Source organism: Dipteris shenzhenensis, chromosome 6 (genome assembly GCF_047967505.1).
Source record: "Dipteris shenzhenensis isolate YYH24624 ecotype China chromosome 6, Dip_SZ_1.0, whole genome shotgun sequence".
NCBI lineage: Eukaryota > Viridiplantae > Streptophyta > Polypodiopsida > Gleicheniales > Dipteridaceae > Dipteris > Dipteris shenzhenensis.
Window position 1 is genome coordinate 21,576,355 of NC_141601.1, and position 27,018 is coordinate 21,603,372.

At 41.7% G+C, this 27,018-nt stretch overlaps 1 protein-coding gene across 2 annotated transcripts; it reads left to right on the forward strand.

Moving 5' to 3' along the window:
* Positions 1-2,516: 2,516 nt before the first annotated feature.
* On the forward strand, positions 2,517-9,430 carry MCM3 (Minichromosome maintenance (MCM2/3/5) family protein). Of its 2 annotated transcripts, none has more exons than XM_087375601.1 (17): positions 2,517-2,673; positions 2,978-3,090; positions 3,405-3,613; positions 5,245-5,375; positions 5,470-5,708; positions 5,809-6,045; positions 6,127-6,281; positions 6,380-6,588; positions 6,841-7,009; positions 7,089-7,291; positions 7,386-7,445; positions 7,558-7,650; positions 7,801-8,003; positions 8,193-8,306; positions 8,413-8,484; positions 8,812-8,956; positions 9,160-9,430. In XM_087375601.1, the coding sequence occupies exons 1-17, from the start codon at positions 2,608-2,610 to the stop codon at positions 9,214-9,216; spliced, it is 2,475 nt and encodes an 824-aa protein (XP_087231727.1). In that variant the 5' UTR covers positions 2,517-2,607; the 3' UTR covers positions 9,217-9,430. The 2 variants fall into 2 exon arrangements, with proteins under 2 accessions (XP_087231727.1, XP_087231728.1); XM_087375602.1 differs by having other exon boundaries at positions 8,815-8,956.
* Positions 9,431-27,018: the final 17,588 nt, after the last annotated feature.

Below are 27,018 nucleotides of genomic sequence, written 5' to 3' on the forward strand. Positions count from 1 at the left end.
TCCTTGAAACTCATTATATGACCATGATTAAAATATACACTAAAATGTTTTAGAAACTTCATAATTATGAAGCTCATGATTAGAGCGCAAGGAAGATATGGCATGCCATGAGCTATAAGGAACATTCAGTAAATACTCGCAAAACTTGCAGAAACTTACTCGCAGAATGTCGAAACCCAAGATCATGATGATGACCCCTCCATGCTTCATTAGGACTAATCATTTGATTTTCACAAAGAGAGGGAACATTCTCGGGGGGTGCACTACTAAGAAACCCTATGTATCATGTGCATTCAAGAGGTATTTAAAAAACCCCTCAACTAACATTTTTTACTCAATAAAAACACCCCTCTTTACTTGTGAACTAAGTGATTTTTTCCTAAGGTTGAATTAAAAAACCCCTCCTGTTTTTGTAATCTTGTTAAATTTTTTTGAAAAGTTGATTAAAATGCCCCTCCTTTTGAATGCACGTGGTACACTAAAATTTTGTGAAGTGAACCCTCCAAGGGCACGTTATGGAGATATGTGGAGGTTATCACTACTTCACTCCAGAAGGTGCAACGGAGATTGGCGTCAATAAGGAGAGTATGAGTTGCCGCCAATTTTGCATTCAACTACCCTATTCTAGGATGGTATGTGGAATGGTGGTTTGATGAGGATTTCATTCACCTCACTGTTCTTTTTTGTTTTTGGTATTGAAACAAGATTGTATTAAACAAAATTGGAGGTACAAAAAATAGAGATATTAGCCTCCTAACTGAAGTAGGCAAATACAAAGATCTACTTAGTCACATTTTCACAATGGAGCAATACTCACCTTCGCCTTTAGAACACATAATTTGAAGCAGGCCTCTGAACTACACAAAGGCTAGTTTGTGATAGGCTTGAAATTTAGCAAAGGTTTTGCTTTTCTGGAGGAGGAAATAGAGCGCACCTAAAGTAGTTGAAATCATCCATGAAGATTAGTAATAGAAGGTGCCACCAAGAGATCTCATTTGTATGGATGGCACACTGTCAGATCGAAGTGGACTCTCATTCACAAGGAGAAAATTTTTGTCTGGCACATCAATTGGCACACTAGGAGAATCTACTACATACGCTGTCCACATCCAGTCGAAATATCTCGGTGCATCAACAACACCCCTGATATGGTGGTCTACTCGCGGGTACGTCGACAATGCCTCGGAGGAGAAGAAAATGGAGCTAATATCACTTGGCATGAGAGATGACTGTGAAATCATGCTCTTCCACAGACTTTGCATCCATTCCTCTTCCTTGGAAAGGAATAATCCACGCCGCCGATGGATAATACTGGCCGGACCTTAACATCTTTAGCAAACACTTGCTTAGTGGCATTCCTAATATGCATGCTTGCTTAAACTTCCAGTACATAAAGCAATGATCGAAAATGTTCACGCTCGTCAGGCAAACACGATTCTTTATCTCATTTGCCTCGTACCTAACATATAGCTCCCTCCTAGCTTCCAAATCCTTTGCACTAACATGTTTACAAACACTTTTAAAGTGAGGCTCACTGAAATCTTTCAAATAGTAGCCTAGCATCCCATTGCACGTGTGCATATGTCTTTGCTTCAGGGCACGGCACATTATCATCACACCCTTTGGCCTACTCACATCCCATGCAACATACTTTTGGATCAATCTACTTATTGTCAGAATACTTCGAGCAGAAATCTGAATTACCATCTGCAAGTGCAGGCGGGACAATGCACCTCCCCTCTCAACCGCACAGAACCCAGACATGCATGCGTCCTCCATAAACTTCTCTACCTTGGTTAGAATGCTCAAATCCACGTCCCCACCTCCAATACCCACCTTTACACTTAGCTCAAAAACTCTCGGGTCTGATCTCTTCTTCGCAGACGACCTCACGGACTTTCTAACCCTGTTCTTCACACCACAACAGCAATAACAACAAGTCAGACTAGCAAAAACCCATAGCCAAATCGAATATATAATTGACTAAAAGCTCATCGATCCACCGAAACTGCATCGATGACAATAGCCTGCACATCCAATTGCCTCAGAACATGATCGCCATCACCATCCTCTTCGTCCTCCTAACACGACGCCGAGCTAGCCTCTTGCCCTTGATCATTCCACAACGTCCTCATTCCCCGCAACACCAGATTTAACCCCATCGGCCACATCATGGATGTAAGGGAATATGATTGCACGTAGAATCCTACGTTGTTATGCCTATTTAACCACTCACGAATGCTCCAGAACTAACCACACTACCCCTCCACATGCATGCCGACAAGTGGACAGCCATGGATTCCCTCGCTGCCCCCCCTTTTTTTCCCCAAAACTGCGCAAAGACACAAGTTAATGGTCCATTTCATCACCTGGGGGGTATTGTGCTCTTGTGCTGCTAGGGTTAAGATGTTGAAGTGAACGAAGGTTGGGCATGGGTTAAGAGATTTTCGCGGGAGAAGGTTTCCCGCCAAAATGGAGTTCTGAGTCGTCGTCTCAAAATTGTTGGGTTGCAAATCGCCAGAGCTTTGGCTTCTCCGGCTCTTTTGCCTTCCTGCTCTCAACAATTTTTTTCCCTAACCTCCATCTCCTCCTGCTCCCTCCATCGCTATGGATCTCAACCAGGAGGCTCACCTCGCTCACAAACGCACCTTCATGGATTTCCTCGACCAGGACGTACGTTCCTCTTCCCCCCTTTGCTCGTTCTCTCTCTCTCTCTCTCTCTTTAACGTTCTCTCCGGACTTCGCTGCCCATTCCCTTGCCATTCCTTGCCACCCATTTTTCGCTTCCTTCTCAGCCCCTAGTGCGTTCTTGTTCTTGCCCTCTGCCCCTTTATGAATTACTATTTGCTGGATGTTTTGAGGCGTTGGGATTGTAGTAGAGAAGAGCTCACGGTGTTTTGTACAACAGATTACCTGTCCGACCTGGGTTTTTGACTGCTTTCAGCTGATGATGTTTCTCTATATTTCTGCATGACAGATCGGGCAAGGAATCTACATGGATAAGATAAGAAGCATGATTGCCCAAGGGCGTCATCGGCTCCTCGTTGATCTAACTGACCTCCGAAATTTCAGTCACGACCTTACTCGCAGGTATTTGTTTCACCAGGGCAGTGCGACGTTCTTTTGAGAGAAGGGTCATTTGATTACTCTCAAGGTGATGATAATTGCAAATAGTGTCGCAGATAATGTTGTCTTAGCTAGCGCAAGGAGAATTTAGAGAGAAAATAAGCTCACCTTTATTTGTAAATGTCCAATTTAGAATATTATCTTTAGAATGCATATTGTAGTTCTGCTTTATAGCTGTGCAGTCATGGAAACGCTTGATGCAAGTGTGCTTTAATTCGGGTGCAGACTAGTCGGTGTACCTGAAGCCTCGTTTTGTTTCCCATTTTTTGGATCTGCAGGTTGATACAAACTCCAAGTGAATATTTACAGCCTTTTGCTGATGCTCTTGATGAAGTCACCAGAAGCATAGACCCAAAGTACCTACAAGAAGGAGAGGAGGTGCAAGTTGGATTCGAAGGCCAGTTTGGTTTCCACAAGGTCACTCCAAGAGAACTTCTGTCCCCATTTCTTGGCAGCTTGGTGTGCGTGGAAGGCATTGTCACCAAATGTAAGTATCCAAACAACCTGGCTAGATCTTATTATACAACCATTCATGTCACAACTCTATTCTGCATGTTGTATTCTGCATGTGGAGAGAGGAAGGGGGAGAGGGAATCAGCTGAAAGGATGGGTAGGAGAGAGTAGGAGAGAGAGAGAGAGAGAGAGAGAGAGAGAGAGGGCACCTTGCAGGAGGAAGGAAGAGAGTAGGAAGTGAGTACATTAGTGGTTGTCGTGTGCTACATGGATCTAGGCATTAGTCGAGTTGTCTTATGCTGCGTGCCTTAGTGCGTAGACATGGGTGAATGGAGACCACAACAGAGGCGAGTGGTTTGCATACCGGCATTGAAGACTTGCCCAAGTGAATGTCTCTTAATGGATTATGATGGGGGAGTGGAAGCAACGGTGCCAGAAGGGAGATTCTGATACCAATGTTGAAAAGGAAATAGGGGCAGCCTAGAGAAAGGGGATAGAACGAGTGGAAGGGAGAGAGGGAATGCGAGCTAAAAGGATGGGAAGGAGAGAGAGAGAGAGAGAGAGGGGGGAGAGCGAGAGAGAGGGAGAAAGAGATTAGGATAGGATTAGATGTCACATCAAAAAGTGAGTACATCCACAATTCCCTCTAACTCTCTATACAATTAACTTAGCCCCCTTTCCCCCCCTTCATTAAGCTCTGACATATTTAGAGGAGAATGTTTAGTAATGTGTCAAGTCTATCATGGATAAGCAAGTGTGCTTATATTATTGAGGCAAGCTTACAAAGCAGGATGTGTAGTGGACATGCCAACTCTAGTGTGCTTCATTATTTTCCGATTCTTGAGCCAAGCTGCAAGCAGAACGTGTAGTTCCTCAATGTCATGCACAACATTTCAGTGCACAAGACTCTTGTCCGAGTAAAGCCAAGGAATAAATGACCATTGGTGAATACAAAGAGACGTATTTCAACTGGAGGGAAACTCGTTGAGATGCCAGTTTGGCATGCCTTTGATACGAAATAACCATAAAGGCATTCTTTAGGTTCTGTACATTTATTTGATTTGCCAGCTTAGGAGCGCATATTCAAAGTTGTTTTGGCTCTTTCCTTCAGGTTGGCGTTTCTCCAAACCCAGTCTTGTAGATTTTATTCACTGCCCCTACTGTGTCGAGGCAAGTAGCTGGGTCTAGGAGCCCAATGAAGAAGACAAGAAGAAAAGAGAATCGATTGGATTCCTTGGCTGAGACCTCTTTATACAACACTTCCTCTGTACACTTTGTTGGCAATTAATTGGCTAGAAGCAGCTTGTAGCTGGTTTGCAAGTCAACCACAACCAGCTGGTTATGGTTGATGCGGGTGTCATCATTGACAGATGGCTGGATTTTATCATTCCTTGCCCTGCTTGACCGTGGTTGCCTGCACATGCTTTAATTTCAAATAAGAAAAGCAATGAATATGATCAGTTTTCTTGAATCCTGTGGTTTCTGATTGTTTTCGAACATCTAGTAGGTCTTTAGGGATGCATATTGGGTCTCTAAATCGAGCATCCACAGCCTGATCTGTCTATGCTTTAGGGAAATTCGATAAAATGTTAGGCTTTTTAGAAATTACGTACTGAAATGTCTCTTTGATTCCAACTTGTTGAATCGTTACCTCTGTACCCACAGGTTCCTTGGTCAGACCTAAGGTGGTTAAAAGTGTGCACTTTTGTCCCACCACTGGGGATTTCACATATAGAGAGTACCGTGATATCACGTCGGCTACAGGCCTTCCAACAGGATCTGTCTACCCCACACGAGTATGTTGAAACTGCTTTGCCTTTGTAGTTGAAAATATTGGTAGAGTGCTTTGATAAGTTTGCTAAGAATTGTACCTATTTGTCTGATCAACAGGATGACCTAGGGAATCTTCTGGTTACAGAATTTGGTCTTTGCAAGTATAGAGACCATCAGACAATTTCGATTCAAGAAATGCCAGAAAATTCTGCCCCTGGTCATCTTCCTCGTTCTGTTGATGTGATTGTTGAAGATGACCTTGTGGATACGTGCAAACCAGGAGATCGTGTAGCTGTAGTGGGCGTTTACAAGGCGATCCCTGGGAAATCCAAAGGAAGCGTAAATGGCGTTTTCAGGTGTGAAAAATCTTCTACAAGTGACACTCTTCCAAGTTTTGACGGTTGAATTCTTGGGTGATCAGGAGAGATGACATGATTTTCTTTCTTCAATTTACAGGACCATAATTGTTGCAGACAACATTGCACAGCTGAATAAGGAGATCAACACACCCGTGTTTACCAACGAGGACATTAAGAACATCAAGAAAGTGGGAAATAGGCTGGACGCTTTTGATTTACTGGGGGAGTCACTAGCACCGTCTATATACGGACATTCATGGATAAAGAAAGCAGTTATCTTGCAGATGCTTGGTGGTGTTGAGAAGAATCTTAAGAACGGCACACATATCAGAGGGTAAGCTCATCTCAATTCTGAGTTACTTGGAGTGACAAAGCTTACTTATATCACGAGTTTGGGTGCTCGATGGTTTTGCAGTGACATAAACATGATGATGGTGGGAGATCCTTCCGTGGCCAAGTCTCAACTTTTACGTGCTATAATGAACATTGCTCCACTCGCGATCTCTACCACAGGGCGCGGATCTTCTGGGGTGGGACTGACAGCAGCAGTAACTACGGATCAAGAAACTGGTAATGGCTCGTAGATTTCAGGCATGTGTTTTTCCCTCTTATGATGAATTGCAGAGCTATTCATCTTCTGTTTCTTTTTCTTTCCTAATGGACTGCAGGTGAGAGGCGCTTGGAAGCCGGAGCTATGGTGTTAGCTGATCGAGGCGTGGTATGCATTGACGAATTCGATAAGATGAACGACCTGGACCGAGTTGCTATTCACGAGGTTATGGAGCAGCAGACGGTTACCATTGCTAAGGCGGGGATACATGCATCTCTGAATGCCCGCTGCAGTGTTGTGGCTGCTGCGAATCCTATCTATGGCACTGTAAGTTTTCGAACTTGTGACAAGAATAGGTAGTTGTCCATAGAATTACATGAAAAGATGGCTGCAGTGTTGTTGCTGCTGCGAATCCTATCTATGGCACTGTAAGTTTTCGAACTTGTGACAAGAATATGTAGTTGTCCATAGAATTACATGAAAAGATCGCTGGTAAGTTTTCGAACTTGTGACAAGAATATGTAGTTGTCCATAGAATTACATCAAAAGATGGCTAAATCACTAATTTGGCCGATGCAGTATGATCGATCTCTTACTCCGACTAAGAATATTGGTCTGCCGGATTCCCTCTTGTCTCGATTCGATTTGCTTTTTATTGTCCTTGATCAAATGGACGCCGATATCGACCGCCACATAGCAGAGCACGTATTGCGTATGCACAGATATCGCTCGCCAGCTGAAAACGGAGGTAATTTCTGTGAGTGCCTTGTCGCTTTGGCGTCTTGGGTCCGTCCGACATTGTTCAACGACGATATTTTCCCTGCCAGGATTACCCATTCTGGACGGGGCATCAAGGATGGTTGAGGACGATGAACCAGAAACAGCAACAGCCATGTTTGTTAAGTATAATCGCTTGCTGCACGGAGAACGGAGGACAAGACAAGCAAAACGCGAGGCTTTGACAATCAAATTTCTGAAAAAGTACATTCACTATGCTAAGAGCAGGCATCAACCGGTGCTTTCAGACGAGGTCAGCGTAAAGCATTATCCAGCCCACTGTCGACTTTACATTGTGTATGGCACACTGTTACGATTCTATAGACTGATTCCGGCTCCTCCTCCAGGCTTCAGAGCAAATTGCCTCTGCTTATGCTGAAATGCGGAATGCAAGCTCAGACAACAAGGTCCTACTCATCTTAAGTGGCAAATTTTACTTGAAAAAAAAAGGAAATTTGATGCGAGAGTGTATACCCTGCTTTTGAGCTTTATCAATATTCGTAGTGATGTCTCTTGCAGGCCGGTGGAGGAACTCTTCCGATCACTGCTCGAACGTTAGAGACCATAATTCGTCTGTCTGCTGCCCATGCGAAAATGAAATTAAGGAATTCGGTAAAGTCTGCTCCAACCAAACTTTTGATCGTTGCTTGAACTAAGCTTTTGATTGGGCATTTGAGAGGAAGGCCACCTTTGCCTTCATCCATTGTGTTATCGAGAATCCAACGTGTTTTGTCTTAGTGGACGCTCCTGTACGTGACTCAGGTTCTGAAAGCTGACGTAGAAGCAGCACTCAAGGTGTTGAACTTCGCGGTTTACCACAAGGAGTTGACAGAAATGGATCAAAGAGAACAGGAGAGGGAAAGGGAACAAGAGAGAAAACGTCGTGCTGAAGGTGATGGTGGAGAGGATGGAGGAGATGGTGACGGCCCTGATGATGAAGGAGGAGCAGGAGCAGGTGAAGACAGGTATGATTTGAATTCTTTCAAAGTTTGAAGTTATCATCGTTCTTCCATCTAAGACTAGTGAAGAAATTTTGGCATTGGGCTTACACAAGTGAAGAATTTTTGGGGAAAGGATTCATTGGGGTTCCAGAAGGTCTGCAGAAGTGAAGAAATTTTGGGTAGAGGGCTCATTGGGTTTGTGGAATTGTGCAGAACACCCAGAAGGCAGAGACGCAGGATGAGCACAGAATCTCTCGGCACTAATCGAAGGAGGACAAGTGGAGATGGTGAGAATGGTGCTGAAGAGGATGCTCTCGGACATAGCAGGTGCTCTTTAAGGCTTGCTTGGAGCTACATGTCAACAAGTGCTATTGCTCACTTGGGAAATGGAAGGATTCAAGTGAACTTAACATTTTCTGTTTTTGTTTATTAGGGAAACGGATGGTGAAGTCCTTGCAGATGGCTCAGGCCAACCTCCTGCTACTCATCCAGTATCTACAGAAAGGTCTGCTCTCGTATTTCAACTGCTATCTCGGCCCTTATTGAAATTTTAATGAATCTTATTTCGACTTCTACCTGAGTCCTTATTGAAATTTTAATGAATATCATAGCTCTTACCTACACTTTAGCTTAACACTCTCAATCTTATTACATGCCGATGTTCCCAGACTGGTTTTGAAATGATTCATCCTATGAAATTAAGATTTTGTTCAGTGTCATTTTTGTGACATTTTTTTAACTCGTCGAGTTACTCTTTCAAATGGGTCGATAGCAGAAATCAGTTTTTGTTCTTTTTTGGGTTTTCATTTTTGGATTCTGCTGCTGGTCATAGCAGGGAGGACAGATTCAATGCTACCTTTAGCCAGCACATGATGACCAATCGGCTAGAGATGATCTCCTTGACTGACATTGCCGCTTTCATTAATGCTGGGAATGCAGCCCCCTTCTCGCAACAGGAGCTTACTTGGCTGTTACAGGTTTCAATTTAGTCATCTAAGCTCTCGTTTTTGACTTGAATATTGCGACCGATTTAACGAAGAGGGTCACATTTTCCCGTTTATAATTTTCTTATGCTTAGTCTGGTAGAGTTTTTTCTTTTGCAGACTCGTGCAATGTCTTTCACAGATTAACATGCTAAGTATATGCTCTCAGCGATCTCTTATGTTTGTTATTGCTGCAGAGATTGCAATCAGCAAACCGCGTGTATGTGGCAGGGGATATTGTACATCTTGTATAGAAGGTTATGGCTCACATGCCCTTCCCTAACGCGCGTCACCTTTTTAAGATGTCGCAGATATAGCAGAATCACATTTTGAGTGTGATTTTTATGGATGTCAACTCAACAAAACCATGGAAGGTTTTGTATTGGGTTGCTTAATTGCTGAACACGTAAAGATATCTTCGGTAGCCTGTGGCTGAAATTGTTTGCTTTCCTTGTATAGTTAATTTTTATCTCATAAATTTATAAGTTGGTTTTTTATTAGAAGTGCCAGACCAAGTTGTGTAAAATTCCATGTAATTTTTTAATCTTCTATTTGAAATTAAAATAATAGAGTTTGAATGTTTGCGAGCATTAGCATATTGTGGGGTGAGGTTGGTGGGATGAGAGCAAGAGAGTAGACAAAGAAAAAGAGGGAGAGAGGCTCATCATGGTGGTAAATTTCATATATCTTGATGAATTTTTCTAGCTTGAGGAGTGCATACATCTCTTTTGCAAGCTTTTCCTCATACACTCTTTTTCTTGTCCTTTTGCAAACCCAACAATTGCTTTCTTGTCAAGCATATGTGGATTTCAGGGACAAACAAGTTTCAACCCACCAATTAAAATCACTTCCATAAGGTCTTTGAAATGTCTTTGATTTTGAGATTAATTCTTTGAAATGTCTTTGATTTTGCGATTAATTCTACTAACAAGAGGATAGTTGGTGAGCTTGACACCATTGCCCCCTTTTCTATGATCCTTAACGAGAGGATAGTGGAGAGCTAGCAACGATGAGGCTGGCACTCTACCTGGGCCTCCTATAGACCTATTTGCAGAAGTTCCGGTCAAGCAAGAAAAGTAGAAACAAGGGAAAGAGAACAAGTGAAGAAGCGAGGCTGGTCATGATTCTAGGAAGAATTGAGGAGATGAAACTTAAGCATCTGCCATGCCTCTTAGGATTAAAGAAGAGAATAAGGAACCTATTTGGGATGCAAAATGCATGGTTCAATTGCAAATGGGGGATTTTCACTAACATGTCACGACTTGGGAGTGAAAAAGAAGCGACACGAGGAAGATGAAGACCCAAACTTCCAAAGAAATGAAATATGACAATTCCAAGCAACAAATACAATAACTTTGCACTATACATTGTTTTTTTAGTATGGGCTCAAACGATCTTTCTTTCATCAAATATATAGGTTGAACTCAACATGGATGTGAAGAGAGCACTTGAGAGAAATAAAAGAACAGTTTTTGTTGAGGAGAGGATTGAAGAAAAAAAGGATATTAATGGGATTTAATAAAAAATTCATGATCGCATGGTAAAAGTGGGTGAACTACTTTTGAAAATGTTCGCATTTTAGACTATTTTTGTTATTGCCCTTATTGAAAACTTAATTTGGTGTAGGTCTTGAATTATCTCAATCCACAATTAGGGGATGTGGAAAACATAACTTTCTTGAATTTTCTCAATCCACAATTAGGGGATGTGGAAAACAAAACTTTCATTGAATTTCGAGGGAGCAAAGAGGATTATTACACTAGAAAGAATAAAGTGTAGTGCCCTCGCACCCATGAGAGTAGAGAAAAAAATTCAATATTTGCCATTGTTAGAAGTGAGTTTCATCATGAGGAATATGTATTCGATGCTTGCTTCGGATGTTCCATACAGAGGGTGAGTAATACTGGATAATGTTTTATTTGGTCTTTCACTTTCAAGCTTCCATATTGGTTTATGCTTTATTTCATAGTTTGTTTAATAAAAAAGATGGTTGTCTTGAGAGGTCTTTTTGGGTAAGATCAAGAATGACGATATAGCAGTGTTGGAGGAATTAAAGACAATGGCAAACATTGGTCGTGTTGGCTTCTTGCTCTAAGCCAGTATTACAATGACCTTAAACTTGAGGGAAGGAAACACATGTTCACATCTCTTAAGATAAGGGAGTCTAGTGAGTGGTGGGGTGTTGAAAAGATTGAGAATCTTGTCGTAAAAAAACAAATCTTGACCATGCCTCACATAGGGTAGTCTTCAGGTACACACCAATTTTCCTAAATTAAATTGCTATTCTCTTGTGCAAATTATTGGATATATACTATTTACTTATACTTATTTTCCTTGTAAATTTTTTAGATATCTCATCCATTTGAAGTCTGAGGGAAAGATAGAAGATCTCCCATGCCATTGCAAGGGTTGGACAGAGATTTCCAACCCTACCACCTGTATGTATCCTACGACAATGCATGGGAATTGGCAAACTATCCATGGTGGCTAGACTTCTTTGGTAGTATTGTCCTCATGAGGGAGCTCCTTTATATTAGGTATTCAACAACCAAGAAGACGAAAGGGTCCCCAATGGGTAAAGATATTGCAAGTAGGTCAAGCCTGCAAATGAAGGAAAAGGAAAATGGTAAAGAAGGTGTGTTTTTGTTTTGTGTTGAAAGAGAATGAGGAACAATAGTGTTGTAAAAATAATGGATGTTTTAATGTATGAATGATAAGTTTGTTGTCTCCTCTCCATCTTCATTGCGGTGGATGTGGACCGCACACCGTCACTATCACACCGGGAATTAGATCTTAGTTTCAGAGAGGGCAGTGATGCTCAAAACTTCATGCTTTAGGTCAATTTATATGGATCTGCTTCTATGAATTTCAAATGGATGTTTTTGATACTCTGTTGAGTTTTTTTTTGTTTTTATGTAGGTAAGAAAATGGTAAAGATCGTTACACCCTTTGTCTTTTTCTCGTCTCGATTGTTGGACCATTCCTTGGGTTTAGGAGGGTCAGCCATGTATGCATGTTCCATAGGAGATTACATTTTAATGGGTCAAGACTTTACACGTGGGAAACAGAATGACATGTATGCTAAGATACATGACTTCTTTTTGCATGCACGAGAGTATAAGAAAAAGGGAAGAGTTGTTAAATGGGTTACAGCTATGCTTTTTTGAACTTCCCTATGGGAGATGACTTGGGCATCAGTACTCCATTGCCTTCCTGGAGTATGCTTTCAGAGCAGCATGTGAAGTATAGCTTGGCCACTGCTGTAGCTAGTCTTGGAGATAGCGGGAGAGACTTCACTTTGACTTCGTTGTATTACCCACACTAACATCAGATATACTTTGTTCATATTTGATTTCATGTGGATAGCAATTTTCCCCCTTAAACTAGGATCTTTTGTTTTCTTTCTATCTTAAAAAATAAGAAATCTGGTTACCTTAATGGAAATCTTTTCTTTGTCATTGTGTGTTTCACTTTGGAATTTGAACTTATTCATGTTTGAATTTTCTCAATTGTAGCATTTTGCCTTCATATGTTGAACGAGTGGCTAGTGCGATGTTGGAAGGCAGACGATATGATGACCAGAGAAGGAAACACTTGCTCTTGCGCCTTCGTAGTGATTTTGTGGATGATGAGTGCAAAGATAGTGTTTGAGGGGGATCATGGATGTTTGTATCTTGCCAAGAAATTGATGCATGTTTGAAATGGAGTAGTACTTCTCTTCTTATATTGAGTTGATCTTATTTGTCTTAATGATCTCCCTTTTCATCTAGGATTCTAATTGCAGCGACGACTAGGAAACGTAATCATGTTGTGTAACCTGAGGGCGATGTAGTAGAAGTATGTAATGTTCCCACTACTGTGTAAGACACTAAATTTAATTTTGGAGTCCATTGAAAATGTGAAAATTTATAATGTAAGCATGATCACAACATATTTTGAGACACTAGGATATACAAATAAATGTCCCTGCAATCACATTTCCACTATATTTACTCGAATGGAAGTTCATTTGCAATCACATTTCTTTCACTATATAGGTTCACCTTCTATGATTTCATATCTCATTATACTATAATGCTTGCAATGTGGATTGGCAATTGTCAAAGAACTTGGAATCATAAAAGCCTTCAAGTGGTCTTCAAAAGTATACAATGGCATAGTTTATAGGAACATTCACTCAAACTTTAGGCTCGCTCGAACGCGGTCGCTCGATGTTTTGACTTACTCTTAGGGAAGCAAGAGGGTTAGTGATTAGTTGAAGATTAGATGGATCCTCCTAGTGAAGTCGGAGGGATCCCAAGCTTAAGTATAGGTGCTTGATGTGTATGGAGAGACATTTTTTAGGAAAGGATATGTTCATGGAAACGACTAAAAATTTTAGGGGAGCGATGGAGACAATTAGGGAGATAATCATGGATTTGGAGCCCCCTACTTAGGGGCATTCCACTATATGTAACCCTACTCATGAATGCAATTATACTTGCTCTTGCTCATGCTCCATTTCTAACACTCTCTCCTCCTCCACCCTCCACTCTTCCTCCTCCTTGCTTGTCCCTCCTCCTCAACCCTTACCCCTCGAATCCGCGAAGGAGACTAGCTCTCCACTCCTCAACCCTGGGCTCCTCCTAAACCCTAGAACCCCCTCTGAATCGTGGAACTCCTAAATAGCTCTCTCAACCCTGTTTGCTTTTTGAACTATGAAATCCGCTTCTAAAACCTTGAGCTTCTGTGGAGGTGAGAGCCTCCATCAATCGTTATGATCAAGCCCTCTTTCTCACCCATGTGTCCATGAGATCTTCTTTCCATGTTGTACCCTAGACCTCTCACCGGAATACGACCTGAGGACCTATGCTACTCTTGTGAACACATACGATACAACGAGCAACGACACGACTATAGGTGATCAACCGCCAGTTCCCCCCCATCTAAAAATAAATAAAAACCATGACCGAATCCTAACCTTAACTAATCCCCACTAACCCTAGTTAGAGTAGTTAGGTTAAGATAGGTTTCATTTAGGCTACATTAGATTTAACTATAGTTAGTTCAACTAACTATAGCTAGTTAGGTCCACAGTTAGGTTAGAGTAACCAAATTTCAATTGGGTTAACTAAACAAACTAGTTAGGTTAGTGTCTAACTAACAGTTATGCTAACTGAATTCATTTAGTTAAGTCAAATGGGTTGGGTCAGTTAGTCTCCCCTAGCTAGACTTTAAGTCCATTCACACCCAGTTAGGACTCAAGACACCCCAAAAAGGGCTAATTTTGACCTACATTTGACCCTCCATAAATTGCTCATTTGGCAGCCGAATTGAGCCCAATTTGAATTGCCGTTTCACACACAAAAAGACCATGCTATGGGAATTTTTCCAGCCCATTCCAAAACATTTTGGGATCCTTAATGCCTGTCATTTTGCACCCCCATTTGGGCCCCTTTTTTTGCACTTATTTGCTCATTAGTTTCCATTTGACCTCCGATTGACGATCCATCTGCACCAGCAAATTCCCCCACCTAGGTGGGACAATACTAGGCACATTATTAACACAACAATCCCTAATACACTAATGTATCTCTAACCCCCCTAACCATTTTACCCCTTCTTTGAGGGCTTGTACCTTGGCCGTTTGAAGGCCAAATCACACTCGGTCTGAATGCAAATTTCATGCACATAGAGACTTGTATCAAATGACAATTTTCAATTATTTTTACCATCATTTTGTCTTGGTAGTCACCATTACATAGGCATTGATTTTGACCCGTTGATTGCATATTTTTTGCCATTTTTGGGCTACGAAGGTCGAAATCAGTTGCGGATTTCAAAGTCAAATGCATTCACTGGAAAGATACAATTAAGCATTATGTATGCACCTCAAATCTAGACAAAGACTAGCACCTGCATACTTTCGCGAGCTTTCTTCAGCCATTGACACTCTCCAAGAATTCAACCTCTCACAATCGACAAGTAGCATGGAGGACCTAAGGGTTGAAGAAGAAATAGATAAGTTCGATGATCTGGATCCTGCAAATTACTTTGGTCAAGAACATAACTGCAACAACAACAACAATGGTAGAAGACACTTTGGCAAATTGGAAATGCCAAAGTACAATGGATGAGGGGATCTCGTCAGGTTCCTGCAACTATTCGATGCAGCATCTTGTGCTAGAGACGATCAGTCAAATGAAACCAAAGTCGCCTGGTTTTCGATGGCCCTAACTGATGAGGCCTCGTAATGGTACCTCGACCTTCTTGTAGAAGAGAGAGCCACATCGTCATTGCTATCTGACCAATTCAGAAGAAGGTTCCAAACAGAAAGGCTCCAAGATGACCCCACATTACAACGAGGCAATATAGCAATGTGCAAGAAAGAAAAGGTCAGGACATACTTAGGAAGAATGAAAATATTAATAGCAAAGTGTGTTCCCCGTCCGGATGACAAATACCTCATAACATGGTTTATCTCTATACTAAAAAAATCCAGTCGCACAAGGACATGAAAAAAGTCAACAGCTATGCACATTTCAGCGAGCATTCATGAAGCTGCAATTGACGTTGAGGATGGCATGACAAAAACTGATAGCGATAGTGATGACTATAAATCAAGTCATCACACGAGTAGAAATTTTCAAAGAAGGGAAGCACTTCTAGCAAGGATCGCACCACCGAGGACAGAGTGGAAACCATGCCCCTAAGAGTAAAAGATGAAAATATGTAGGCCATCAAGCAAAAGTTGTATGCCTCTGAGACACCATAGTATCCACGGAGAGAAAATGTTTGGTGCCCACACTGTATGGCGAACCATACAACCAATGAATGCCCAATGTTGAGGAACATACTAAACCCCTCAGAAGTGGCTCAGCCCCCATGGTTATGGTGTCCCATTTGCAATGTTGCAGGGCATGATGTAAATAATTGTTTCTATAATATGAGGGTTGACCCCAACAATACTAACAGCCGCCAATCTTAGTGTACAGGCAACCAATACTAGCACCTACAACACAAGCGCCATGTCTCCCCTCCCCGTGAGGACACACGTGCCTCAACTAATGAGGAATCCCAATCCTCCGCAATATCCTTGGGCTCCCAAAATCTTGCTCTAGTAGTTTCGGTGCAACAACTCTAACCTGAAGAGTTGGAACCTCACTATGAGTATGAAACAGAATACCCTATGTACTACATGGATGATGGTGCCAAAGGAATCATTTCGGTGTATGCTAATCAAGTAAGGCCCACCACATATCGAACAACCATTAAGTGTTTTGGTTGTGGAGCAAACCATCGCATAGCAGAATGCCCACACAAGGGTGACCCTGTTACATTCCAACTTGTGTGTAGGGAATGTGGAGTTGGGCATGCCTGCATGGACTACCCACTAAGAGCATATCCTCAACCAACCAAGAAAGTAAAACCTGATGTACCCTTGGGGATGGTAAGCGTGGAAAATCATAGTGTGGCAACACAAAGTGTGGTATCGTAGCCAGTCTTGATCATAACAAGGTAGCAAAAAGAAGTGGCACGGAAAAACTCCTTTCCACTCAAAAAGCAAAGATCCCTCTAGCAAAACAAGCCACACCAATCCCACAACGAGACCATGCTTAGCACATCTATGGAAAGTGCCACCCAAGAACCAAGTAAGCATACCCAACACTAAAATTGAGAAGGCTCATTATCAAGGCTTGAAGCAATGGGTACAATAGGAGCAAGAGAAATTTGAGACAGACAGGATGGCAGCAGTAGAGAGAGCACCTTCATCACCCAACATTGACACAGTGATTGATCCCAACAACTTCCAAAGGGTAATGGAGCAACAGGAAAAACATCTCCAATTGGATGGCACTGCATTAGCTAGTTTGATAAGCTGCCCTATCATGATGCCGATTGGAACCTCGGGGAGTTTCAAGGGATGGATAGAATCTTCAAAATACTTCCCCGCACCTGAATATTAAGAAAAGGTTATCTCAACATAAAGCATTTGGCCAATACCCTGCAATAGTGGACGACTAGCAAAAGATCTTTATGAAGAATGGGGCCTACATCGGATGCAAAAGGACACATTCAATATCTGCCTCGCCGACCACACTAAAATGAAGCCATTGGGTATCATTGACAATGTGTCAACAAAAAATGCTGGAGTCAAGTTCACTATCCAATTCACTATCTTGGGTCTTCCCAAGGGAGCCACAACATACCAAATAGTGTTGGGAAGACCATGGATTCGGGAGGCTTTGGCCTAATAGAATCACAATCCAAAATAGAGAAACCGCTATCAAGATAAATTTGGGAACATGGGAAATCAAACCCACTATTCCTAGAAATGTTGAAGACACTTCCTCCACTACAGCCACCACCAGTCATGCATGCCCTGTAACTACAAATGTACTAAAACCCATAGAAGGGGATACACAAAGTGACATCAATAATTGGATACAAGCATTGGCTACAATAGATAACTGTAAACCAACACATCCAATGTTGCTAGATGTGGATGCCCAAATGATCCATCTAGAAGCACCAATCTAGGATGACAAATCAGAAGAGGTGGAAATGCCAGTCTTCATGGCAAGTGTCGAGTGGGATAGTGACCTTGAAGAGGCCATAATAGAAGGTTATAGTGCAGACTTTGATTGGGATCTAGAAACAGAAGCTGATAATGCCACCTTGGAGGGCCAAGTATTCAACAATGACTTGCAATCCTGCAAGCACTCATGGGGCCGTATAATACCCCAAGATAGACCCTCAAGCACCAACCAATAGCAGTTGGTCTAGGAAAAACGAGGGTGTGTAATGACAAAAGGCCAAGATAGAGCACTTCAATGAATTCGAAAGAATGCAGATTAGAGTGGTGGAATTGTATTTGACTAAGCCCACAAAAACACCTGAGTCCCCAATTTTGAATGGGATCCTTGGGAGTGAGACTCCTATTGAAAATCCATCACTAGTCTCACAAAGCAAAAAACTTCAAAAATTCATGTTGGAAGATAGCATGGAAACAACAGAAGATGGACATAATGAAAAGAAGTGCTCATAGAATGAAGAACAATGAGAGCCATATGTAGGGCATCTCTACATGATCACTTACATCATCGATGACTTCTAACCAAAGGCCACCGAGCTCATCTACTCCCCTAGAATCTAGCCAATATCTAGATGGCATCTACTCCCACCTAATTGTGCCTCTAGCACACACATAGGACCAAAGGTGTGCTTACAAGGAGGCATGACCTTGATACATCCCAACAAAACCCCCCTCAAGGGAATGCCTCAGACTAATATGTCAACTGCTAGCAAGGGCTCCCAAGGGTGAGGTACAAAAAGAAGGGATACAAAAGGACCCCCCCAAATAGTTATCTCCCTAGCATGTGCAAATAGGCCTGCAGGGGTATTATGGAGGGCACAAAACCCCCCCAAAGGTCATTACCCTTGCATGTACAGACACACCTGTCTGCAAGGGGTACCAAGAGGGCATAAAACACAACCCCCCCAATGGTTATCTCTCCTCCATGTACAGACAGACCTGTCTGCAAGAGGTACCATGAGGGAACACACAGTCACATGGCCTACATCATAAGGTGGCTAGAGGTGATTATAATGATAAAAGACACACACAAAACAAGGGGAGTACAAAATATCATAGATACCTTAGAGAGGTTCACACACACAAGATAAGATACCTTTGCATACTCATAACGGTTGGAAAAGGTTTACAAAATCTATTTTGGAAACCTTTTACTGAGACAAAGCATTCACCCATGACATGGATCTTATGTCCATTCAAAGTGTCAACTTTGTAGAGATAGAGGTGTCATAATGACTCTCCCTTCTTTGTTAGCTTGCCTTCACAAATATGGCCCTTACATGTACTCTCCTTATTTTAGTCGAGCTCATCTTGCTCCTCGCAGTAGCATTTGCTACTTCTTTTGAACGCCTTGTGCAATTGGTATTCCAAGCATTTGTCTCATGTGTCCATGCTTCTTTGCACTCCACATCCAAAAGCATGCCCTAACCTTGCAACTCCTCCTCCCCTCACCTCTCCTCCTCCCTCCTCCTCCTCCTCCCTCCTCCTCCTCCTCCTCCTCCCTCCTCCTCCTCCTCCGTCCTCCTCTCTCTTCTTTCCCCCATGCTCTTACACCTTCTTCCTCTCCCACTTCTATGCTCCCCCTAAACCCTTTGTTCCTCAACCCTTAAACTCCATGATCTATGTGGGAGACGAGTTCTCCACCATGTACTCTACCCTGAACCTGGGATCCTCCTTCTAACCCTGGACTTCCTCTTCTTTTCAGCTCCTTCAGTAGGCGAGCTCTTCAACAAAAGCAACATTTAGCACCAGCTTCTACTAAAGATGTGTAGCTCAGGTTGCAATGCAGGAAATATGTTTTCAAGGGGAACGCGATGCTCTCTGAGAGGCTCAATGCTCTTGCCCAACACGATGCTACCTGATTACAGGCGGCACTCAATACTCAGATCAACGATGTGGTGATTGCTAGGAGCGCTAGAAAAAATGATTCACATCAATTCTCGCCTGGTGTAAAATTGCCTGTGAACGCCAGACCAGAGATCTATATACTAGAGATCATGATCGGTTTAGGTAGCCAGCTCGTTTGGATGCAATTCCAACCATGTCAATCTTGCGTTCCACAAAATACTCGTCCCTTCACTCTGGCACAGTCTTCGTTTTATGCAACGTTTCTCTCTACATGAGTAGGGTATGGCTAAATAGCTAGCGTGTGTAACTGAAGCTTCAACAATGGGTGGCAAAACAACAAGCAGTAGTAGGAGAGAAGTGACAAGGAGAATGGAATGGAGTCAAGCAACTCAAGGAGGATAGAACTGCTCTGATATCATGTTGGAAGATAGCATGGAAGCAACAGAAGATGGACACAATGAAAAGAAGTGCTCATAGAATGAAGAACAATGAGAGCCATATGTAGGGCATCTCTACACGATCACTAACATCATCAATGACATCTGACCAAAGGCCACTGAGCTCATCTACTCCCCTAGAATCTAGTCGACATCTAGATGGCATCTACTCCCACCTAATTGTGCCTCTAGCACACACATAGGACCAAAGGTGTGCTAACAAGGAGGCATGACCTTGATACATCCCAATAGTTCAAACCTAATGTGAGTGAAATGATGAATACTAACGAAAAAGAAGAACTAGGGAGCAAAAATGAATTAGACCAAACGTCTTCCACCACATCTAGTGGAGATAGTAGCCAAGAAAGCACCTAAAAGTGCCATCAAGTCCTAAGGAAAGTTCCCGATTGCTTCAAAAACTACACCAGGGGAGAAGCAACAATAGCAATGCCTAGGCTAGTCAGGGAATCAGAGCTTGTAGAAATGAGAATATTGAGGATACCCCAGTTTATGAAGGACCAGCCAAGACAAGGAAACTGAATCTTGCCTTGGACGGAGAAGAGGAAAAGCCTGCATACATCGGTGAACAACTCACTCTAGAAGAAGAAAAAGAATTAAAAGCATTGCTGATGGAATATAGAGATTGCATGGGTTGGTCCAAAGAAGAAATGAAATGGATTTCCCTTGAAGTTTCTGTACATACCATACCAAGAAGGGAAGGATCCAAACCGAAGGTATGCAGACCCTACAAGACAAATCCCAAGTATGACACCCATGTCTATAAAGAACTAGAAAAATTACTAGATGTTGGTTTCATTTATGAGATCAAGCATACCGATTGGGTGTCGCCAATTGTGATTGTTCCTAAGAAAAAAAAGAAGTTCAGAATATGTGTGAATCTCAAGAACGTCAATGCAACAACAATCAAAGATCCATATCCCCTACCATTGACTGAAATAGTTTTAGAAAGGACAGCGGGGTCTAAAGTGTATAGCTTCTTGGATGGGTTCAGCAGCTACAACCAAGTACAAATTACACCTCAAGATCAGACAAAGACAGCGCTTGCCACATAATGGGGAAAATTTTCATATAGAGTCATGCCATTCGTCTTATGCAAGGCCTCATTTACTTTTCAAAGGGTCATGTACATCGTCTTTAAGGAATTTCACAACAAGTTCCTACAGGTCTTCCTTGACAACTTGTGCATACACTCAAGAAAAAAGGATCACTTGAAATTCCTTGATGAAGTACTAAAACAAACTAGGGAGTACGGAATCTCTTTGAATCCTCTAAAATGCCAATTCTCGGTCACACACGGAGTAGTCTTGGGACACAGTCTCTCGACATGGGATTGAAATTGACGTGGAAGAAAATAAAGATGATCATGGAACTTCCCCCCCCACTAAATGCCAAGAGAGTCCAAGTTTTCATGGGCCATGCTGGATACTATAGAAGATTCAAACTTAGGTATGTCATGATTGCAAGACCCCTATATAAGCTCTAGTCAGCTTCATATGGACAAACAAATGCAAACAAGCATTCAAAACCCTCAAGTGGATATTAATAGCAAACCCTATTCTAATGGCACCAAATTGGGACATAGAATTTCATGTACATACTAATGGTTCCAATTATGTAATAGGGAGTGTGTTATGTCAACCTACCAAACACAACAAAGACTACCTAGTATACTTTGCAAGCAGACAGCTAAATGATGCAGAGGTGAATTACACCACAACAGAAAGAGAAGCCTTGGCAATGATCTACATCGTGACACTATCTATTGGCTACTGACTTTATCTTCTACACAGATCATCAAGCCTTATATATCTTGTGAATCGGCCATGTACCATAGGCTGGATCACTTGATGGCTTCTACTACTACAAGAATTCAATTTCAAAATCGTGGTGAGAAAAGGAGCTCAACATTTCATTGCTGATCCCATGTCACAATTAAGGACAGGAGAAGAGTTGAAAGGAATAGAAGAAGACCTACCAGATGCCGCATTATTTCAAATAGATGCTATGCCTGACTGGTATGCAGACATCATTGGGTACTTAATGGCACGAAGACCACCTCTTGAAATGAAAGTAGTGGATGCCAGAAAACTAATTCTAGAAGTTGCACCCTATCAACGCATTGCAGGGCAACTATACAAGATGGGCAAGGACCAAGTTTTAAGGAGATGTGTAATGCCACATGAGATCATGCCAATCCTTAGTGAAGCCATTGCGAGTAGACATTTCCAAGGGGAAGCAACAATAAGAAAAGTCCTTCTTTGAGACTCAGGATTCAGGATTCTCCGAGTGAGAAGTTCACTTTGGGCATATGCCTACCATGGATATGTCAACAGCTATGATGTATGCCAATGGACTACTAAACCACAACACAAGGACTTCAATTTTTTGCACAAAAACCATTTGAAAAATGGGGGATTGATTTTGTGGGTCCCATCCATCCAACATCAAAGGGAACACATGCATGCTACATCATTGTGGCCATTGATTACTTTACCAAATGGGTTGAAGCTAAAGCTGTTAGAAAGACATATGCTAGAAGCACAACAAAGTTCATGTGCGAGAATGTGATCACTCGATTCGGATGTTCCCATTGAAATTGTATTAGATAGAGGCACACATTTTGCCAATGAGGTCATCCAAGAACTTTCATCTGGCTTTATGGTGATCCATAGAAAGAGCACACCTTACTACCTCTAAGGGAATGGACAAGCCGAATCCACCAACAAAATATTATGCATTGTCCTTACCAAGGTAGTAGAACCAAAGCGTTCTGATTGGGCAGAGAGACTAAATGCAACCTTATGGGCATACCAAACCACACTCAAGGTTAGTACAAGAAATACACCTTTTCAATTGGTGTATGGCCTTGAAGCTGTGGTTCCACTAGAATTTTTAATACCCAGCCTACACATAGCAGTACAAGAACGTATGGGAGATCATGCATCCTTGAAAGAAATAATCTACGAATTAGAGAAGCATATAGAGACCAAATTAGTTCCCTACCAAGCCATGACAAAGAAAAATGAAGAAGGAAGGCATGGTTTGATAGAAACCTCAAAGACAAAAGACATCAAGGAAGGTGACTTGGTTTTGCTGTACAATACCAAAGTCTACAAGGAAAAACTCAAATTTCTAGGTCAAGGACCTCATAGAGTCAAAAAAATGAACCCCATCGGAGCTGAGGTGCTACAAACATTGGATGGAGTCCATTGCAAAAAAACAATAAATGGGAGCGACTAAAGTGCTACTACATCAACATGCAAGCCATCCTTGACAATAATGAAGATTTGGGAGCCCCAAGTTTTCCATAGTTAGGACTAGATTGTATCATGAGTACTCATTGGCATATGTACAACTTCACACATATAGGTAGTTTCAACTGATTTCAACCTAGGGCTCAGAGGTGATGTGACTGAGTCCTAGTTGCTCTATGATCCCCTTACCAAATTAAGCATATAGGAGGAATGCCCACCTCACTAGTCATGCATAGTGCACCCACACGTTTCGAGCACCACGAATAAATTGCATTAATAAAAGCCCCAAGTGATACTTGCTTTGATCCACACGCATGGCACCCTCATCACAAAAAGAGTAAAATGCATTAGCCACTCACAAAAGAAACATGCACTCTTAGCACATGGCACTATATTGGCATTGTCAAACTGGGACCTGATCCATGTGTGAATTGCTAGGGTGAAGACGGTCCAATAACATGGGAAAAAGGCCTACAATGCCATCGTCAAAGCGACACCACGCGAAATGGCCCAAACCTCAACCTCAACAACCATCCTCAAATCACCAAACTAAAGAAGAACAAGATCCAGAATCACTAACCCAGAGGTCAGAACGGCCGTGGCTAGTGGTTCTGGATAGTGATACTGATGAGCAAATATATTCAACATACCAAGGAGATATGCCACAGAACTTAAGGACCCTAGAGTCATGAGAAATTGAGGCAAAGCAATTGACTATGCAAGATGCATGTGCATAACACCTTGATGGCCAAACCAACAAAGAGCTAGCAACAGATGAAGCAATATAGCTTGTATGGCCACGAGTCTCAATGTCTGCCATGTCACCCGATGCATTCAACTTCTTGTAGTCAAAGGGTCTAGGAAGTCTTTTTGAGAAGCCAAAATCCTTCTTACCAACACATGCTATGACAGAATACATTTGTCAATTCATAACATCATATAAAAGCAGAGAGTTGGAGAAAGATAAGTATGGCATAGTAACGTATAATGAAAAGCCCTTACAGATCTACCTCAGTAGATCCACTATGCATGAAGCATTCTCATTTCCAGAGGCACTAGAAGAATATCCAAAAAAACATTTGGATGCAAGATACTTCGAGATTCAAGATTTATTCCCACCAAACATAAAGTCATTAAGCGGGGGGATAAGCCATGATATGATTCTGGATCCCATATGCAAAGAGGTAGCTAAGTTTTTGCCTGACATTTTCAATCATATAGGAGTGAGAAAAAATTACATATCAGTAAAAACTCTTACACTCCTTTGTAGATCAGAACTACAAGACTCGGATCAACACAGATACTTGCTACTAACCAATTATGTCTCCACTACACATAATGGCAAAAGCTACATTGCCCATCTATTGGCCATTATGATTGGGTTTGCAATCGAGCAAGAGGAAGACTCTACACCTCTCTCAATGCGAATAACATGGAAAATAAACTCTTTATTTCAAAAGAGTAGTGTCACCTTTTGGTTTTGGGAGGATATTTTCATAAAGTATATTTTTTCAATAGAAATTTAAGTACAAAAATGAATCGGGATTGTGCACCAATCTATGTAAGATGTACATTAATTTTTTATAATTTTAGTTTTATTTGCTACGGATTCTTATCTTTTGGTGTAACTTATCTGTGTCACATTAAATTTTATAATTTTGATTTCATTTTCTTCAAAACACTCTATACAATGGCTTGTTTTTATGTTTAATCTATGTTTTAAAGAGTGAGATTTCCTTAAATTTTATCCAAAAACTAATCCAAAAGTATCTATAAAATGAATTTGTACAATGACAAGTTCAAAATTAATGAATTTGTACATTGACAAGTCCAAAATTAATGAAATTCAAATGGTTTTTGTGCAACAACTATTGTTAGAGGATTGAAGTCTGTGTTGGGGTTTCGTGGTCCATTGGCATACATCACAACCTTTGACATATTCAGAGGCATCTAAACAAAGTGTTGGCCACCAGTAGCCTGCGAGGAGGACTTTTCTTACTGTGGCTTCCCCTTGGAAGTGTCCTCCTGCAATGCCTTCATGGACTTCAGTCAGGATTGGCATGATCACATGAGGCATTACACATCTTCTTAAAACTTGGTCCTTGCCCATCTTGTATAGTTGTCCAGCAATGAGTTCATAGGGTGCAGCTTTTATATTGGTGCTCTCCTCAGAGTTGATAAAACAGTGGGTTCACTGAAAGATTCTACAAGCTGCCTAGCATCATAAACACCTGCCGAAGCACCCATAGCAGCAACCGCCATGATTCTTCTTACTAGTTTCTCTCCAAAAGTAGATAGTGCCAAGTCTCGCCTCACCAAAATACACTTGCGCATAGAAGGGGGTAAAGGCACAAGGGAGACTAGCTTTGAAAGTGCCCTGCACTTTATCATCTCTTCCTTTCCATAAGGGGAGAACAAAGTATAAAAGCACACTAGGCTATGGTGCTCGAACATTCCCATGTAGTGTCCTAGTGCTAAATCCACACCAATGCTATCACCTCGACCCCCTTTACGTGTCGCAAACTTATCAACTTTGATGACATCCTGAAAATTGAGATAAACCTTCTCAATGCCAAGCTAAGAACATAAATTCATTCATATTGACAAAATATCATGAACTTACAATGTGGGCAGCATCTTGTTCATCCATTTCCGACCGAGTTGTATCGATGGAGCTTTTGCTCTCATCAATTGCTGGAGGTGGTGCCGATGATGAGGCCTCTATAGTATTCTCAATTCTCTGGCGTTTCTGTGCCCTCTCTACATCCAATCTTTCTTGGACCTCACGAAACTCCGTCTCTGTAACTGATGCATTAATAGAGTCATTCATTCCCTCCCACACAGTTAAGATTGGATGCTCCAAAGTGTTTGCAGGTGCCAAATTTGTGCACCTATCCAACCCCTGATCTTCTAGGTAACCTAAGTTACTACTACTCTCCCAAGTGGAGAGTGCCCTCAGTACTTCATCTTCTCTCAAATTTTTAATATATTGAATGTCCATCAATAATAAATATTCTCTGTCTTCAATCAAAATATATGGAAGGGTTTGCATCAAAACCTCATCCGTCATACCTTCTTCCTTCTCTTTTTGCTCTCCTTCCTCCTCTTCCTCTTCTGGCTGTCCTGTGGCGGATGATGTACTGCCTGCTTCGAGATCCACAACCAACTCTGTCATCTGCTCTATATATGTTGTGTGCTTTCCCTTGTGCAAAGTTGCACTAGACCAATCTAGAGCAATGGCGGCTTTCGCAACCAAATTAGGATTCTCCTCAACTCAACATCCACATCTTGCCCTACTGCTAGAAGAATTGATGTATGGAGGTGCATCTGTGTCCTCCATTTCCAAAAGAATTACACAATAGGCTATTTCCAGGGATACAAAACGAGTTTCTATAGGACCCACTTACAGATCCAACTCTTCATCCTTGGAAATCCTTTTAAAACTTTTTGGACTAAGGGATTTGCAAATTCTTTGCAACCTAAACTTGAAAGTGCTATCAACCCGGCAACATTCAATGAGGAGATTCACAGGAACCCACTATACTCTATCTATGTCTAGCCGGATCAGGTAAGGCTTGATTTTCTCTCTCACGTAATCTACCACATCTCTAAAGAGATCTAGATGCTTGTGGACTGTGCCAATGACATCTATATGATGATCAAAAATGTCATACAACTCTGCCTCTCTACTCAAATGATGAGTAGAAGCAACGAAGTCATGGTATGCCTCGCGGGGTGTTGCCATTGGAGGTTTGTGGAAGATGGCAAGAATAGGCTATCTAGGAGGTGAGGACAATAAAGGCTATGTCATACCTAATGGCCCTTTATATAGTTGACTTCAGTGTTTTTAAATACCTTAAAGGTTTGAATACAATTTAGGTATTAAAATATTGGACAATGTAATTTATTGGCCTAAATAAT